At 36.6% G+C, this 20,351-nt stretch overlaps 1 protein-coding gene across 3 annotated transcripts in view; it reads left to right on the top strand.

Moving 5' to 3' along the window:
- LOC138316241 (calbindin-32-like) overlaps positions 1–20,351 on the top strand; it is a 69,284-nt gene that overhangs the window by 35,094 nt on the left and 13,839 nt on the right. For all 3 annotated transcript variants that reach the window (XR_011207606.1, XM_069257852.1, XM_069257853.1), the window contains exons 3-8: positions 4,275–4,364; positions 4,473–4,559; positions 12,732–12,788; positions 13,264–13,347; positions 17,902–17,957; positions 20,169–20,214. Coding sequence is in view for 2 of the 3 variants with exons in the window: in XM_069257852.1 (XP_069113953.1) it covers positions 4,275–4,364; positions 4,473–4,559; positions 12,732–12,788; positions 13,264–13,347; positions 17,902–17,957; positions 20,169–20,214 (420 nt within the window). In the remaining variant the exon portion in view is untranslated. The remainder of the gene's footprint in view (positions 1–4,274; positions 4,365–4,472; positions 4,560–12,731; positions 12,789–13,263; positions 13,348–17,901; positions 17,958–20,168; positions 20,215–20,351) is intronic.

The raw sequence follows: 20,351 nt of genomic DNA, 5'->3' as shown, positions 1-20,351 counted from the left end.
TTTCATACCCCGATGAGGTGGCCACTATTCCAAATGTCTGGTGGATCGGTTCTGTCTCAGGGGACCATTGAAGCCACTAGATGTCATGATTATATATTTTATATATCAAAAATGTTTGTACCAATGATCTTTTTCTTTTTATTAGTTCTGGTGTCCATACAATGAAGAAGATAGAGAATGCATCATCAAACATATACTGTGTTTTTCATAGTGTTCAACTGCTAGATTATTGTAAATGTCGAAATACATATATAAGTACAAGCACCGCTGGTACCGTTGCATCTTTGTATTTGCAGTTCCAACGTTGTTTAAAATGTTTCATTTCTCCTCTACCGGCAGAGAGGCACACATGCAGCTGTGTCTGCCTAGCATTCTCAGTGTTTGACGAAGAAAATGCGTTTTCAATAAAATCGACATCTATTTACAGACAGATCGGTCAATCAACTTTTTTCAATCAACTTTTTACCAGTCGATCATCGTTTTATAGGAGGTCACGAGGGGTACCGACGTCCAAGGAGATTGGCGGAAAAACCAAGAGAAATAATAAACAAAGCTTCATTAAGCTTGGTGCATATTTACTCACATTACCGTATCCACAAGGTTCAATAATTAGTATTGCAAAGGGCAATCACACCGTAAATAAGTTAGAGTCAAACTTATTTTCAAAGCTGTTCGAGATATTTCCAATGTTAGTCTATATGCAAATTTTCATTTAGCTCGGATTATATTTACTCAAGTTATCATGTTCACAAGGTGTGGAACAGTTTTCATTTACACAGAGAATATGGCTTCATCGGGATTACATAATTTAATCAGTTGTCATGATAATCCCATACCCATAGCCAGAATAGTACTTTAAAAGTCAGAAATCATCATATGTTCCCTTAAATATTCCAGCAAACATTAGCATCAAGAAAAGTCCATGTAATCACATCGTTTATTTTGATGGACTTTACAGTATAAAAAATTAAAAGTGGATTTAGTAAAGCATGAAATTGATATGCATTTTCACACTGACCTTCACACTGTTGAAATATTAAGAATTTCCGAGCATATTACCTAGTTCTACTTTGTACATGTAGTAGCATAGGGACTAGACACGAATCTCATGTGTACTTAAGATCGATATTAGACCCTGTTTAAGTAGGTGATATTTTGTATGCCTATACAATTTATCACTTCTTTGGTGTATTTGAACATGAAATAGTTGATAATATCTGTTATAGTTGCTGTAGTAGTGTGCTTACCTTGATAGGTGCATGATCGCGTTTGAAAAATTATAATATCAACTCCTCGGTGGCTATAATTTTCATTTGTTTGATTTGCGTGACACTGGTTTGGGTATAGTTACCGCGTACATACCTGCAATGTACATGTTTACTTTGTATGTAATATTATAATTGTAAATGTATGGAAATATGATTTGGAATATCCATTTTCCGTTGTCTTTGTCGTATTGAATGATGACAAATACATGAACATCGGTATGGGCCGCTGTTCGGTATTACAGTCATCCTATCTGTCATTAAACTTCAATATTACGGTCGTCGTATTTTGATATAACGGTTATCTTAGGGATATTTTTCCATCGCTTTGTGTGTTAAATTTGGCTGCATATCCGAAATGATGTAGAGATGCAGCAGGCAAAAATGATTGTCTATGTACCAATGAAAATCCTTCATAGTCATTATAAAATATCAAAATCAGTAAAAGCTGAAGCGAAGAAACTTTCGCCGGCATCCATTTTTGATGACCGTGATATATATTACGGTCACCAGTGTGTGCACAGTGAAAAGGGGCAGCAGTTCCCCTATACAAGAACATACCACAGTCTCCCAAAACACACACCTCGCATTTCACACACGCTACACAGTGCATACAAGGGTGGCCGTTCTAACATGACCGTGGCTGTTAATAGGACGTTGAAATAATCAAAAAATACAATCAAAATTCATTCAGCTTGGTTCATATTTACTAATGTTATCGCATTCACAAAGTCCAATAGTAATTATTAGTGCAAAGGGCAATAACTCCGTAAATTACCGTTGAGTCATACTGATTTTCTAACTCGTCCGAGATTGGCCCAATGTTAGTCTACACACAAGGTTTCATTTAGCCCGGTTCATATTTACTTAAGTTATGACATAAAATATCAGTATGTGAGTTTTAAAACATAACACTCCCTTTTAATAACGACCAATAGTTATTGATTGGTTCGCAGACATACACTTGGCTTATACATTTTTACTATTTTGCGACCCACAAAACTATATTTTACAATTTATTAGAGCACAAAAAGTGAGCATGAAGTAGTCAACAACCATCAGCATGTTAACTGGTGGATGTGTTCGTGAATTGTCTATTTTATTTGGCATATGAGGTCTGTTGTCGTTAACTATTTTTCACCCTCACATATGCCTGTGATTATGAGTTAATCATTGGTAGCTCTTTCCTACTTACTCCAGTGCTGATGCACTTACACCAATAGTAAACCTTTAATATTTTCCTTGTGATATTGATGGTAAATTATAGAACAGTATATTTGAATAGCGTTTGATTGAAAAGATTTAACCAAAGGAAGTTATCTATTAGTGCGTTGTAAAACGTAGCCCTGGCGCCTGAGTTGATTATCAGTGCCGCGGTGTGTACTCTCAGGACTAATAGAGATCATTATACTGAAAAAGAGAATCAGAGTTTCTGATCAACAGCTAACACCATACGGTGTCCTATACTTAAGTTCATCAGGTCGAGAAAACGTTTGATAATGGCAGAGGTCGTACGGAATTGTCTCTTTTGTTCTATCTAAGATGCCGGTCATACAATTGTAGGTCAAAACCGGATGGAGACATACTACTATTAAATACCAAGTGTAAATAAAGGAACAAAGGAAATTATAGTCATGAATATATGGTATCAGCCATCTGTTATACTAATATATCGTTTTCCATGGTGATGTCAACCATTTTGAGAAATCTTTTTACTTTTTTGTTTTAAATTATATCGTTGATAATTTGACGGCATGCTATGAGATAGATACAGTTCGAGGATCACGACCCTAGTTAATAATGATCGGAGATACTTTTTAATCACATTAACCCAATATAGATAACCAAATTCCACTAACACGACCCTAATTATACTGTCTTCTAATTAGTTATAGGGTGATGACACAGAGAGCACACTGATCTATCGATTTCGTCCGAAATGTCCAAATTGGTAGCTAATACACAAACAGGGAAAGGTCTAGCGGAACCCAATTTTTCACAACATACAATTAAATTTGTAGGTTATTTTCAATTTCGAAATTCAACTTCAAACTTCCGAGATTAATCAACACCACCAAATTGTTTTCTTTGAAATAAGTTAAAACTACTTAAAACTACTTACTCAATACTTGTACTTTACCGGTTGAGAACATTTGTGTGTGCTTCGTGAAGAATTAAAAGATGAAAAAGCCATTGTAATCAAACACCAGTGCACTATCGCAAAAAAATATCTCCTAAAATACGTCGAGTGACAACAACATCACACGTCATGTACATGTATAACCGAAATGCCTATAGTGTGTTAGGTAACACATGGAAGGTCAAACTTCGATACCGTTAAGATTGTTTGTAGCTACTCCAATGTATGATGAATGCCATGAACGCCTGCACCTTTCTATACTCTGTTTGAATACATTTCGCACTTGTATATCGACAATCTGTCCGACCCTGCCGAGAGTAATCTTAATTAAATTAGGTGAAATATTAACTTGTTTTGCTACAGTTACTTTTGTTTGTATTTTAACCAGCTATTGTTTCTTGATAATGCGTTTGTAGAGCACGGTTATGTTTTGAAACAGAATGGTGTTGGTTCGATAAGTTATTGTCGTTTCCCACGGTATTGAGGAGCAGAAAACATGCGCTGTTTAATGGTGTTCTCTCACACATTTAGCTTCCCTTTCTTTTGAGTACTTTCTAGCCGGAAATCCGCTATTTTTACTTGGAAAAGAACAATATGTTATTTTCCCCAAAGGAGCTTTACTGTCTTAACTTACAAATGTGACGTTATAACGCGAAAACAAATAATCAATTGAACTTCAATTGTTCTTTGGGGATCAAACAATGCCCTTAACTATGTAGATGGAATTCTAAGTCATCAAAACTCAGATTAGAAACAAAGTTGAAAGAAAGGTCATATTGTCATATTTTCTGATACAACGTCCAAACATTTCCCGCTTTGAATGTTTTAAAACAGTGAATGTATGGAGGGAATAAATTTCTCTGTTTTAGGTTGTTTCGGAAACAGCACTCAAGGAAGCGAAGGAGTTAATTCTAAACGCCTTCGATGAAAATCGGGATGGTAAAATAGACATTGCTGAGGTAAGATTTGAATTAAAACGTTAATACGAAATTAAATGACGATTTTCCATTCTTAAATTCGTCAGTATTCCAATTACATATTTCAATGTTTGTCCTTTGTTTTCAAAGCTTGCACAGATCCTGCCAACAGAGGAGAACTTCCTGTTGTTGTTCCGTCGGGATCACCCACTCGACTCCAGTGTCGAGTTCATGAAGGTAACATCATTGACTAATCTCCAGTAGCATAACAATTACTACATGTTGTTTGTATCTTTATGTTTTTAAAAATAATCCATAGAGTGATACTCTTTACTAAATTTAGTCTTACTTAGTCGCAGAAGGAGCTATACATTATACAAACATTTATAATTCCTTTTATGGTCAGTATAGCATTACCTTGTCTATTGAGTTATGCGTTTTCCACGTACATACGTACCGTGCTCTGTGGAGGAGGCCGCCATTGAATGACATCGGTTGATGAAATAATGTTAACCAAATTAAAACAGCATTATTCTAACATTGATTTCTATCAGCATTTTAGTCTATGGATTCCAACGTCGTGTTTCGCCATGTATGTGCCCCATTCATTATTCCTTATCAACAGCTCAATTCTGAGATAGTGTCGACACTCAGTGTAGCCATTAACACTCAATGCAGTCGTTGCATGGTTTTAGTTTTGACTTTGAAATATATCCAATAATAAACCAAACAAGCTCTCGACATTTTGTAAGATGATTTGATTTATATTTATCCACTTCTATAAGTTAATAAAGCTATATACGAGAGGCAAAAACATATGCACAATGAGATTCAGGTGACAAAGTAGGAAGTTATTTTGTATATCCATGAATGTGTTTTATATATGTCAGCTTCAGAACAATCGAACCTAAACTTATTGCATTGAGTTTCCTTATTGTAAAACGATTGACAGACTGATGGTAATGATAACAGCAGACGAAGTTAATTTAAATCAACCGTCACTTCTACATTTCATTTATTTCTCTAATCGTACCAACTAATTTTCCATGTTCGGAACTACATTTTACTTGATTTGTCGACACTGCCAAACTGCAATATTGACTGATTTTGAATTGAATTGTTATCATGCAATTTTGAAAATTAATACTAGTTTTAATGGAAACAATCATTTATGTCGATATCAATACTGGATACGGATACCTAGACCCGGTAACAACATGTTAGAAACACAACCAGATGCAAACGTGTTGGTGACAAAAAATAAGCAAGGAAGTTTGTATACGTCACGGACAAAACAAGGAAGTCATCAGAACAAGGAAGTTTGTATACGTCACGGACAAAACAAGGAAGTCATCAGAACAAGGAAGTTTGTTTACGTCACGGACAAAACAAGGAAGTCATCAGAACAAGGAAGTTTGTATACGTCACGGACAAAACAAGGAAGTCATCAGAACAAGGAAGTTTGTTTACGTCACGGACAAAACAAGGAAGTCATCAGAACAAGGAAGTTTGTATACGTCACGGACAAAACAAGGAAGTCATCAGAACAAGGAAGTTTGTATACGTCACGGACAAAACAAGGAAGTCATCAGAACAAGGAAGTTTGTATACGTCACGGACAAAACAAGGAAGTCATCAGAACAAGGAAGTTTGTATACGTCACGGACAAAACAAGGAAGTCATCAGAACAAGGAAGTTTGTTTACGTCACGGACAAAACAAGGAAGTCATCAGAACAAGGAAGTTTGTATACGTCACGGACAAAACAAGGAAGTCATCAGAACAAGGAAGTTTGTTTACGTCACGGACAAAACAAGGAAGTCATCAGAACAAGGAAGTTTGTATACGTCACGGACAAAACAAGGAAGTCATCAGAACAAGGAAGTTTGTATACGTCACGGACAAAACAAGGAAGTCATCAGAACAAGGAAGTTTGTATACGTCACGGACAAAACAAGGAAGTCATCAGAACAAGGAAGTTTGTATACGTCACGGACAAAACAAGGAAGTCATCAGAACAAGGAAGTTTGTTTACGTCACGGACAAAACAAGGAAGTCATCAGAACAAGGAAGTTTGTTTACGTCACGGACAAAACAAGGAAGTCATCAGAACAAGGAAGTTTGTATACGTCACGGACAAAACAAGGAAGTCATCAGAACAAGGAAGTTTGTATACGTCACGGACAAAACAAGGAAGTCATCAGAACAAGGAAGTTTGTATACGTCACGGACAAAACAAGGAAGTCATCAGAACAAGGAAGTTTGTATACGTCACGGACAAAACAAGGAAGTCATCAGAACAAGGAAGTTTGTATACGTCACGGACAAAACAAGGAAGTCATCAGAACAAGGAAGTTTGTATACGTCACGGACAAAACAAGGAAGTCATCAGAACAAGGAAGTTTGTTACGTCACGGACAAAACAAGGAAGTCATCAGAACAAGGAAGTTTGTTACGTCACGGACAAAACAAGGAAGTCATCAGAACAAGGAAGTTTGTATACGTCACGGACAAAACAAGGAAGTCATCAGAACAAGGAAGTTTGTATACGTCACGGACAAAACAGGAAGTCATCAGAACAAGGAAGTTTGTTTACGTCACGGACAAAACAAGGAAGTCATCAGAACAAGGAAGTTTGTATACGTCACGGACAAAACAAGGAAGTCATCAGAACAAGGAAGTTTGTATACGTCACGGACAAAACAAGGAAGTCATCAGAACAAGGAAGTTTGTATACGTCACGGACAAAACAAGGAAGTCATCAGAACAAGGAAGTTTGTATACGTCACGGACAAAACAAGGAAGTCATCAGAACAAGGAAGTTGAGCTCAGTACCTGTCACGGCGTAAAAGCTAATTATCTGACCGCTGTTTTCTCCGCTAATTATTTCGATATGTGTATTACACCGATCTTGTGGTTTAGGCTCCCCTTACAGAACTTCGTTGTGTTTACAACATGTTCCTGATTCTGTGGAGTCGAGGAGGCGCCAAACAAAACACAATACCTTCCCAATAGGTAAAACATCCTAATTAATGAATCAGTATACACGGTGTAGCCTTCCTGTACCTAAAGTCTGGCGCTGCATGGTTACAAACAGATAAACCTGGAGGAGACTTATATTCCTCTGGTGTTTATTAAGCTATATCAGCGAAGGGAAGTCACCTTGATCGAATGATACCGTATACCCCAATTCCCGCAGCAGATAAGAAAATGTGCTGTACCTAACGTTTAACTGAATAAATTGTTTTGCGGTTTTGTAACCGTACCTGACATCACATGACAGCACTTCACTGTGTATGTCTACCATGAATTTAAAGTGATGACAATTGTGCATCTGTGATGACATTCCGTTGTAGACACCGCTATTTCGTTGAGGTTTTATTGACTTTGTAGTTCTTCCTAGGTGACATGTGTCGAAGACATTACAGGTAATTGTGTATGAGATAACGGTAGGAGATTTTTAAAAGTATCGTGCGGTCGTTGATATCACGAGTGCACTAATCAAATATATCGTATTGTCAGCAACCGATTCAACCACAGATTGCGGGAATGATATGTTTTGCCAGTAGTATATTATCTTTGAAACAAGTCACTTCTGAATACCAGACTCTGTTAACCTGGTAAAGTTCCTCGCTTTCGGTACACATATACAGTCGGACTTGAGTTGATTATAGTTTCTTGTGTATTATGTGTTTTTTCTTTTGATTACACGAAGGTAGTCTCCACAATTATAAATGAATTAATGGGGTCCCATGAAAAACAATCCATGCAACGAGTATAAAAATGATTCAGATATGTTACTCTGTAACTTACAAAATTACCCACGCCTTTTTTCAATTAATGTTTCCGCTTTGTGTTGTAGCGCCTGAGGTACTATTTCCACCGCGTCTCTAAGTTTGATATTGATAATCCAATTAATACCAAAATTGTCAGTCGAGTGCAGTTCGAAAGTGAGACTTGTGTCAATACCAGGACCCGTCGATACTGGCCGTGTACCATGTCCCCACGTACACAATGTCAATAAGCTTATTACTTCAATTTCTCGAGGGGTTTCCCAGCCAAAGTAGGGCAGCTCATTACCGACAGGCATCAACGTCCTTCACCATACCAATCTATGTAACGAGCTATTTACGGAATAATATTCGAATAATATCCTTCATCAAATTGTCGGCCAAAATATCACCGGTATTATAATACAACAAACACTGCCCGGAGTCTCTGGAATAATGCAGGCCCAAAGTGCACAATATCCTTTCAAACTGTTCAGAATGAAATACTTCTCTTAATCGATAACTGCAGATTGATAATGCACATGATGATTACGTTGCAAAAATCGTTTACCCTTTAGGCGGACATTTTTGAAAATGACAGAATACTGTTAATTACCTTATTTTTGAGGTGACTGAATTTCGCGATTAGCAGTAAAACTGCTAGAGGATGTTAGTGAAACTAATAGATGATTTCAGTAAAATTAATAGAGGATTTGCAGTGAAACTAATGGATGATTTCAGTAAAACTAATAGAGGATTAGCAGTAAAACTTATAGATGATTTCAGTAAAACCAATAGAGTATTAGCAGTAAAACTAATAGATGATTTCAGTGAAAATAATGGAGGATTTCAGTAAAACTAATAGAGGATTTCAGTAAAACTAATAGAGGATGTTAGTTAAACTAATAGAGGATTTCAGTAAAACTAATATAGGATTTCAGTAAAACTAATAGAGGATTTCAGTAAAACTAATAGAGGATTAGCAGTGAAACTAATAGATGAATTCAGTAAAACTAATAGAGGATTAGCAGTAAAACTAATAGATGATTTCAGTAAAAATAATAGAGGATGTTAGTGAAACTAACAGAGGATTTCAGTAAAACTAATAGATGATTTCAGTAAAACTAATAGTGGATTTCAGGAAAACTAATAGAGGATGTTAGTTAAACTAATAGAGGATTTCAGTAAAACTAATAAATAATTTCAGTAAAACTAATAGAGGATTTCAGTAAAACTAATAGAGGATTAGCAGTGAAACTAATAGATGATTTCAGTAAAAATAATGGAGGATTTCAGTAAAACTAATAGAGGATTTCAGTAAAACTAATAGAGGATTTCAGTAAAACTAATAGAAGATGTTAGTTAAACTAATAGAGGATTACCATTAAAACTAATAGAGGATTTCAGTAAAACTAATAGAGGATGTTAGTTAAACTAATAGAGGATTTCAGTAAAATAATAAATAATTTCAGTAAAACTAATAGAGGATTTCAGTAAAACTAATAGAGGATTTCAGTAAAACTAATAGAGGATTTCAGTTAAAACTAATAGAGGATTTCAGTAAAACTAATAGAGGATTTCAGTAAAACTAATAGAGGATTTCAGTAAAACTAATAGAAGATGTTAGTTAAACTAATAGAGGATTACCATTAAAACTAATAGAGGATTTCAGTAAAACTAATAGAGGATTTCAGTAAAACTAATAGAGGATTTGCAGTGAAACTAATGGATGATTTCAGTAAAACTAATAGAGGTTGTTAGTTAAACTAATAGAGGATGTTAGTTAAACTAATAGAGGATTTCAGTAAAACTAATAGAGGATTTCAGTAAAACTAATAGAAGATGTTAGTTAAACTAATAGAGGATTACCATTAAAAAACTAATAGAGGATTTCAGTAAAACTAATAGAGGATTTCAGTAAAACTAATATAGGATTTCAGTAAAACTAATAGAAGATGTTAGTTAAACTAATAGAGGATTTACCAGTTAAAACTAATAGAGGATTTCAGTAAAACTAATTAGAGGATTTCAGTAAAACTAATAGAGGATTTCAGTAAAACTAATAGAGGATTAGCAGTGAAACTAATAGAGGATTAGCAGTGAAACTAATAGATGATTTCAGTAAAACTAATAGATAATTTCAGTGAAAATAATGGAGGATTTCAGTAAAACTAATAGTGATAATTTGTTAGTGAAACTAACAGAGGATTTAGTGAAAACTAATAGATGATTTCAGTAAAACTAATAGATGATTTCAGTAAAACTTATAGTGGATTTTCAGTAAAACTAATAGAGGATTTTAGTTAAAACTAATAGAGGATTTCAGTAAAACTAATAGAGGATTTCAGTAAAACTAATAGAGGATTTCAGTAAAACTAATAGAGGATTTCAGTAAAAACTAATAGAGGATGTTAGTTAAACTAATAGAGGATTTCCAGTTAAAACTAATAGAGGATTTCAGTAAAACTAATAGAGGATTTCAGTAAAACTAATAGAGGATTAGCAGTGAAACTAATAGATGAAATCGGTAAAACTAATAGAGGAAAATTAGCAGTAAAACTAATAGATGATTTCAGTAAAACCAATAGAGTATTAGCAGTAAAACTAATAGATGATTTCAGTAAAATAATGGAGGATTTCAGTAAAACTAATAGAGGATGTTAGTGAAACTAATAGATGATTTCAGTAAAACTAAAAGAGGATTTCAGTAAAACTAAAAGAGGATTTCAGTAAAACTAATAGAGGATTTCAGAAAAACTAATAGAGGATTTCAGTAAAACTAATAGAGGATTTCTGTAAAAATAATAGATGATTTCAGTAAAAATAATAGAGGAAGTTAGTGAAACTTATAGAGGAAGATAGTGAAACTAATAGAAGATTTCATTAAAACTAATAAATGATTTGAGTAAAACTAACAGAGGACTTCAGGAAAACTAATAGAGGATGTTAATGAAACTTATAGAGGAAGTTAGTGAAACTAATAGAGGATTTCAGTAAAACTAATAGAGGAATTCAGTAAAACTAATAGAGGTTGTTAGTTAAACTAATAGAGGATGTTAGTTAAACTAATAGAGGATTTCAGTAAAACTAATAGAGGATTTCAGTAAAACTAATAGAGGAATTCAGTAAAACTAATAGAGGTTGTTAGTTAAACTAATAGAGGATGTTAGTTAAACTAATAGAGGATTTCAGTAAAACTAATAGAGGATTTCAGTAAAACTAATAGAAGATTTCAGGAAAACTAATAGAAGATGTTAGTTAAACTAATAGAGGATTTCAGTAAAATTAATAGAAGATTTTGGTAAAACTAATAGAGCATTTCAGTAAAACGTATAGATGATTTCAGTAAAACTAATAGAGGATTTCAGTAAAAGTTCTAATCACCTACAAGTTAAAGCACGCGAAAGTTATCTGTACTGTATCGGTACTCAGGGATTTCTCAATCCGTTTCTTACTTGGTTAAAATAGAAATTGAAATAGCACATTATTTGAAACGGGCAAGGAGACGAGGAAACAACGAAATAAAATGTTTAAAACACAGATAAAAATACAAAGTCATCTTTTGTAAAAGAGAACACATCTTGTCCTTCGTCCTTGATATCATAAATTCGAGTGAAACGTTGCCAGTTTGTCATTGGCTTCATCTAGTAGACTAGCAGCCTATTTCGTGCATTTGACTGCGTAGTAGTGACTTTTTATGCAAATCATCGACAATGTTCGGCAATGGAATAACACCAGTTAGAATAATCCATCTTACACACAGATTCGAACATGAATCAAACGCAGACTCTAGGAATACACACCCACTCATCACATCATTTGTTGCACAATTACTTTGTTGTTTGCGCTGTTTGCAGTATTCTCCAATCCTCCTACTTCTATTAGTTGACATTTGTTAATATGTTCTTCCATTCAAATATAAAATTAGTTATTTCCGATTATTGTGTTAACGAAAAGGCCCATTTTGTATATAATCACGAAAATGATAATAAAAAATCGTCAAAAAGATTTTTAGATTTTACGGTAGGAATGCCCAATGTTCAGACGCAGTAGATAAAGCATACTGATTGCTTCCGTCTTTCTCCCTTGACACCGCCTCACGTTTGACCTTTAGTTTAGCTTTAGCCCCCTGGTATAGACATGTGATTACAATGTTAGTGTAGCAGATTATTCCCCCGATACAGTTTATCACACGAATACACAAAAAACGACGAGACCGTAGTCTTCTAGTCTCTCACAAGTTGCAAACGGAGACCTTCCATTGGAGGCAATACGAAAAAGCCGTCCTTCAACCAAAGATATCGCGGAGGTCCACTCAGTGAGACCATACTCAGCACATTAAATATTTGTCTTGATTGTTTATTTATGCCCATCGTTTTAAGCAAAACAAGAGTTAATCTCAATAAAACACGAACTGGTTGATTATGAGGGGTTTTCCAACACTATACCGAATCCTATCTATACGAGCATGCTACTGCCTATCTAGTCACCGGCTTATAACTGACATAGCATAGTCTCTGTTATACGAGTAAATTATTTGATTTTTATCACTTAGGATTCTTTATCACGGCTTTATATCCTATCATTAACGTATAAATAACCTATTAAATGTTACCTTAGTCTCCAGTTCCTTTTTATAGGTATGGAGAGAGTTCGATACAGACAGCAGTGGATTTATCGAAGCTGACGAACTAAAGGTGAGACTAGGAGCTACGGACAATAAATCCGGAATTCGTAAAAAATTGATGTTAGTAATAAATCAGCTTGATGCGGAACAGAAAATCCCGTTGTATAGCATAACCCAGAAAACAAAGAAAATTCCATGTGTCGTTATTTTAGTAATTACCATTATCCGTCCTCCCTAGAAGAAAATGTGTTTTTTTCACAAGATTGAAAAGATCGCAACTTCCTAATTTTACAACACGCAACGATTGTATGTAATCGATTGAAATTATCTTTTATGTCATGAATGAAACATCTGAAAGACAGTATAATAATACTTTCAATTATGATCGAACAACAACGAAGACATTATATAAACGTTATGATTTGTAGAATATTTATTTTAAACTGAAAATTATTAAATTAAGATTAAGATGTGTACATCATTTATGATTTAGATAATTTATATGTAAAGATACATACTCGTTTAAGATGATGTTTATATTTTAGAATTTTCTCCAACACCTGTTGAAGCAGAAAAATAGGCAAAACAGCATAACTGATGAACAGCTGACAATATATACCGGCACAGTGGTAAGTATCGGTGGACGATGTGGACATCTTAACAAACAGCTGACAATATATACCGGCACAGTGGTAAGTATCGGTGGACGATGTGGACATCTTAACAAACAGCTGACAATATATACCGGCACAGTGGTAAGTATCGGTGGCCGATGTGGACATCTTAACAAACAGTGGTTAGTATCGGTGGACGATGTGGACATCTTAACAAACAGCTGACAATATATACCGGCACAGTGGTAAGTATCGGTGGACGATGTGGACATCTTAACAAACAGCTGACAATATATACCGGCACAGTGGTAAGTATCGGTGGACGATGTGGACATCTTAACAAACAGCTGACAATATATACCGGCACAGTGGTAAGTATCGGTGGACGATGTGGACATCTTAACAAACAGCTGACATTACCGCACATGGTAAGTACCGTGTGGACAAAACAGCTGACATATATACCGCACAGTGGTAAGTATCGGTGGACGATGTGGACTGCTGACATATATACCGGCACAGTGGTAAGTATCAGCTGACTCTTAACAAACAGCTGACAATATATACCGGCACAGTGGTAAGTATCGGTGGACGATGTGGACATCTTAACAAACAGCTGACAATATATACCGGCACAGTGGTAAGTATCGGTGGACGATGTGGACATCTTAACAAACAGCTGACAATATATACCGGCACAGTGGTAAGTATCGGTGGACGATGTGGACATCTTAACAAACAGCTGACAATATATACCGGCACAGTGGTAAGTATCGGTGGACGATGTGGACATCTTAACAAACAGCTGACAATATATACCGGCACAAGTATCGGTGGACGATGTGGACATAACAAACAGTGACAATATATACGGCACAGTGGTAAGTATCGATGGACGATGTGGACATCTTAACAAACAGCTGACAATATATACCGGCACAGTGGTAAGTATCGATGTGGACGATGTGGACATCTTAACAAACAGCTGACAATATATACCGGCACAGTGGTAAGTATCGGTGGACGATGTGGACATCTTAACAAACAGCTGACAATATATACCGGCACAGTGGTAAGTATCGGTGGACGATGTGGACATCTTAACACAAACAGCTGACAATATATACCGGCACAGTGGTAAGTATCGGTGGACGATGTGGACATCTTAACAAACATATATACACAGTGGTGTATCGTGGACATATGGACATCTTAACACGCTGACACAGTGGTAAGTATCGGTGGACGATGTGGACATCTTAACAAACAGCTGACAATATATACCGGCACAGTGGTAAGTATCGGTGGACGATGTGGACATCTTAACAAACAGCTGACAATATATACCGGCACAGTGGTAAGTATCGGTGGACGATGTGGACATCTTAACAAACAGCTGACAATATATACCGGCACAGTGGTAAGTATCGATGGACGATGTGGACATCTTAACAAACAGCTGACAATATATACCGGCACAGTGGTAAGTATCGGTGGGACGTGGCACATGGTAAGTATCTGGACGATGGGACATCTTAAAACAGCTGACAATATATACCGGCACAGTGGTAAGTATCGGTGGACTATGTGGACATCTTAACAAACAGCTGACAATATATACCGGACACAGTGGTAAGTATCGGTGGACGATGTGGACATCTTAACAAACAGCTGACTATATATACCGGCACAGTGGTAAGTATCGGTGGACGATGTGGACATCTTAACAAACAGCTGACAATATATACCGGCACAGTGGTAAGTATCGGTGGACGATGTGGACATCTTAACAAACAGCTGACAATATATACCGGCACAGTGGTAAGTATCGGTGGACGATGTGGACATCTTAACAAACAGCTGACAATATATACCGGCACAGTGGTAAGTATCGGTGGACGATGTGGACATCTTTAACAAACAGCTGACAATATATACCGGCACAGTGGTAAGTATCGGTGGACGATGTGGACATCTTAACAAACAGCTGACAATATATACCGGCACAGTGGTAAGTATCGGTGGACGATGTGGACATCTTAACAAACAGCTGACAATATATACCGGCACAGTGGTAAGTATCGGTGGGACGATGTGGACATCTTAACAAACAGCTGACAATATATACCGGCACAGTGGTAAGTATCGGTGGACGATGTGGACATCTTAACAAACAGCTGACAATATATACCGGCACAGTGGTAAGTATCGGTGGACGATGTGGACATCTTAACAAACAGCTGACAATATATACCGGCACAGTGGTAAGTATCGGTGGGACGATGTGGGACATCTTAACAAACAGCTGACAATATATACCGGCACAGTGGTAAGTATCGGTGGACGATGTGGACATCTTAACAAACAGCTGACAATATATACCGGCACAGTGGTAAGTATCGGTGGACGATGTGGACATCTTAACAAACAGCTGACAATATATACCGGCACAGTGGTAAGTATCGGTGGACGATGTGGACATCTTAACAAAACAGCTGACAATATATACCGGCACAGTGGTAAGTATCGGTGGACGATGTGGACATCTTAACAAACAGCTGACAATATATACCGGCACAGTGGTAAGTATCGGTGGACGATGTGGACATCTTAACAAACAGCTGACAATATATACCGGCACAGTGGTAAGTATCGATGGACGATGTGGACATCTTAACAAACAGCTGACAATATATACCGGCACAGTGGTAAGTATCGGTGGACGATGTGGACATCTTAACAAACAGCTGACAATATATACCGGCACAGTGGTAAGTATCGGTGGACGATGTGGACATCTTAACAAAAGCTGACAATATATACCGGCCAGTGGTAAGTATCGTGGACGATGTGGACATCTTAAATACAGCTGACAATATATACGGCACAGTGGTAAGTATCGGTGGACGATGTGGACATCTTAACAAACAGCTGACAATATATACCGGCACAGTGGTAGTATCGGTGGACGATGTGGACATCTTAACAAACAGCTGACAATATATACCGGCACAGTGGTAAGTATCGGTGGACGATGTGGACATCTTAACAAACAGCTGACAATATATATACCGGCACAGTGGTAAGTATCGGTGGACGATGTGGACATCTTAACAAACAGCTGACAATATATACCGGCACAGTGGTAAGTATCGGTGGACGATGTGGACATCTTAACAAACAGCTGACAATATTATACCGGCACAGTGGTAAGTATCGGTGGGACGATGTGGACATCTTAACAACAGCTGACAATATATACCGGCACAGTGGTAAGTATCGTGGACGATGTGGGCATCTTAACAAACAGCTGACAATATATACCGGCACAGTGGTAAGTATCGGTGGACGATGTGGACATCTTAACAAACAGCTGACAATATATACCGGCACAGTGGTAAGTATCGGTGGACGATGTGGACATCTCTTAACAAACAGCTGTGACAATATATACCGGCACAGTGGTAAGTATCGGTGGACGATGTGGACATCTTAACAAACAGCTGACAATATATACCGGCACAGTGGTAAGTATCGGTGGACGATGTGGACATCTTAACAAACAGCTGACAATATATACCGGCACAGTGGTAAGTATCGGTGGACGATGTGGACATCTTAACAAACAGCTGACTATATATACCGGCACAGTGGTAAGTATCGGTGGACGATGTGGACGACATCTTAACAAACAGCTGACAATATATACCGGCACAGTGGTAAGTATCGGTGGACGATGTGGACATCTTAACAAACAGCTGACAATATATACCGGCACAGTGGTAAGTATCGGTGGACGATGTGGACATCTTAACAAACAGCTGACAATATATACCGGCACAGTGGTAAGTATCGGTGGACGATGTGGACATCTTAACAAACAGCTGACAATATATACCGGCACAGTGGTAAGTATCGGTGGACAATGTGGCCGATGTGGACATCTTAACAAACAGCTGACAATATATACCGGCACAGTGGTAAGTATCGGTGGACGATGTGGACATCTTAACAAACAGCTGACAATATATACCGGCACAGTGGTAAGTATCGTTGGACGATGTGGACATCTTTACAAACAGCTGACAATATATACCGGCACAGTGGTAAGTATCGGTGGACGATGTGGACATCTTAATAAACAGCTGACAATATATACCGGCACAGTGGTAAGTATCGGTGGACGATGTGGATATCTTAACAAACAGCTGACAATATATACCAGCACAGTGGTAAGTATCGGTGGACGATGTGGACATCTTAACAAACAGCTGACAATATATACCGGCACAGTGGTAAGTATCGGTGGACGATGTGGACATCTTAACAAACAGCTGACAATATATACCGGCACAGTGGTAAGTATCGGTGGACGATGTGGACATCTTAACAAACAGCTGACAATATATACCGGCACAGTGGTAAGTATCGGTGGACAATGTGGACATCTTAACAAAAGTCAGTGATTTATAATAACACCTTAGTGATCGCAGGTTATTCCCGAAATATCAACAAAATGTATTAATATTCTCATATCGCTGCATCAATGCTGACTAATTTATTCCACAGTTGCAATTGTTTGACCGCAACAAAGACGGAAAACTCCAACTCAGCGAGATGGCCAAGTAAGTTTCACTTATTCACTGTTCACTTATCAATTCTAACAGAAAAATTTACTACAAGACATTGCCTGCATGAAACACGATGACAATAATGTAGAGGTTTTGGAATATATAACAAAAATGGCATCGGGACATGAAGATACCTTAGGGTCAGCTGCATATTGTATGCTTATCAGAATATCCGATTTGAGCTCATGATAATTTCAGGGGTCAAAAGTCAGGATGAAAAAAAGAATAGAGATAATATTTTTTGATGTTTTTGCATGTAAATCTTGGGTTTTTGAAGTTTAGTTCAGAAAACTGATGAATAATTTGTTCCATTTTTGTATTTGAAACTTTAAATACTTTTGCTGAAAACTAAGATAATTCAACTATTTAGCTTTAATTCGATGTTTAGTACTGCATGTAGATCTTGACATGACCGGCTTGAGATGATTAAATCCTAGGATTATATTGGCTAGGTCACGTTTGTCCATTAAGAATCCTCTGTTCTTCCATGCTTAAAGCAGGATTTTAAAATATTTTAAAATGTTTAAGCTTGTTTTATGAGCTTATTTCACGCAATACATTCACTAAAGATAGAATGTTATAATTTTGCCTGCTACCTCACTACATGCCCGTAAGATTAAACCTTTGATTTTTCAACCATTTCATAGCTTTAGAGTGATGTTTAGAACTTTATTTGGATTTTGTCATGATCTGCGTAAGATGAATGTATCTTAGGGTCACATGAGGATGAATTAGGTCATATTCAATGAAAGGTATCGTCAACAATGTATCTTATGTGTTTTCCATGTTTATAGCAAGTGTTTACGCTAATTAAGGTTATTTTTCGAGATAACCTCAAGGAACACCTACAATGCAAGTATGATAGAATTGTGTCTGCTACCCCATTACATGATCGTATATGGCGCCTAAATATGGAACCTTTATCTAGTGGCTTTAGCAAAAATAAAATGTATTTAATGTCTCTACCGTTCATCATAAGAGAGTGTTATCTCGAAAATGACTGGTTTGTAGTGATAGAAAAGACTTCCTGAGAAAGAAGCCTTCTCTATGTGGTGATTGAGACAGAAATCCAATGGATTTCATCAAGGTAGCCATTGTAATTGAGATCCCAGATTCAGTCGCCTTTTCCTACCACGCAATGAGGTAGCAGACACAATTCTAAAATCATACTTGCAATATAGATGTTGCTTATTATTTTCTCTTAAAACAATTTTCAATAGCTTAAACACTTGCTTTAAACATGAAAAATCCAGAAGACAGTTACATACGATACCATTCATTGATTGTGACCTAATTCATTCGTGTGACCCAGCAAATGTGACCCTAGGATGTCTTTATATTACTTTAAAGCTTTGAAATGGTTGGGAAATGAAAATATTTTCATCTCAGTACCCACGAGATTCCGAATTTAGTCGCCTTTTACGATCATGCAATTGGGCAACAGGCACAAGTCTAACAGCCTACCTTCATTGAAGGCGTTGTTTGTAATAAGGTCATAAAAAGCATAAATAATTTAAAATCCTGTTTAATATGGAAAACAGAGTAGTGGATAGATAATACCATTATTTTGATATGACCTAATTTATGCACGTGGCCTAGCCTATGTGAACCTAGGATGTAATAATCTTAAGCAGGTCAAAATGCAGTACTAAACATCAATCTGCAAACATATTTTTCAACGATTTAATAGCTTGCTATTAAATCGTTGAAAAATATTAGTTTGCAGTAAAATTATTAAAGATTTTTAATACTAAAATGGAATAAATAATTAGCCAGGTCACTATGACCAACTTTTTATTTTTTTTGTTTTCAGTAACTTCCCAAACCCAAGATTTGCAGGCAAACACTGCAAAAATGTTACATCTATTATAATATCTAATTCATTAGGACTTAAACAGTGAAAATGTGAATTTTCGCCCTTGTACCTTTGACCTTTGAATTTAATGAAATTACCATGAGCCCAGAAAAAAATCGGATATTCTGAATGACATACAATATTCAGCTGACCCTAATGTATCTAATATTTTGCTTATCGCTGAGTGGCCGTAAAACGGCCCAAAGTGATACCCTTTTCCTTTCATTCTCGCAGAGAGAATAGACTGTACAATGAAAACTGCCATTGGTATATGAGATTACGATTTGCAGCTTGCACGACAAATTAATTACTAAAGTATAGACTTGTCTTATTGTCATTGTTTTATTTAGACTTTTACCTGTGAGAGAAAACTTTCTCTGCCGCCCAGTCTTTAAGGTATGTATATGGTGCGTTTCTGAGCGATGCTTTGCTTACATAGAGTGTGGTGTATGTGTGGTAGGTCATAGTAGACATATATAAAGCAGATTGGACAAAGCCTGATCATTACTTTTATGTAGAAAACTAGTGCAATA

The sequence above is a fragment of the Argopecten irradians genome, chromosome 2 (genome assembly GCF_041381155.1).
Source record: "Argopecten irradians isolate NY chromosome 2, Ai_NY, whole genome shotgun sequence".
NCBI classification, from domain to species: domain Eukaryota; kingdom Metazoa; phylum Mollusca; class Bivalvia; order Pectinida; family Pectinidae; genus Argopecten; species Argopecten irradians.
Note: the sequence above shows the minus strand (reverse complement) of the source record. Positions and strands in the feature narration are given on the sequence as shown.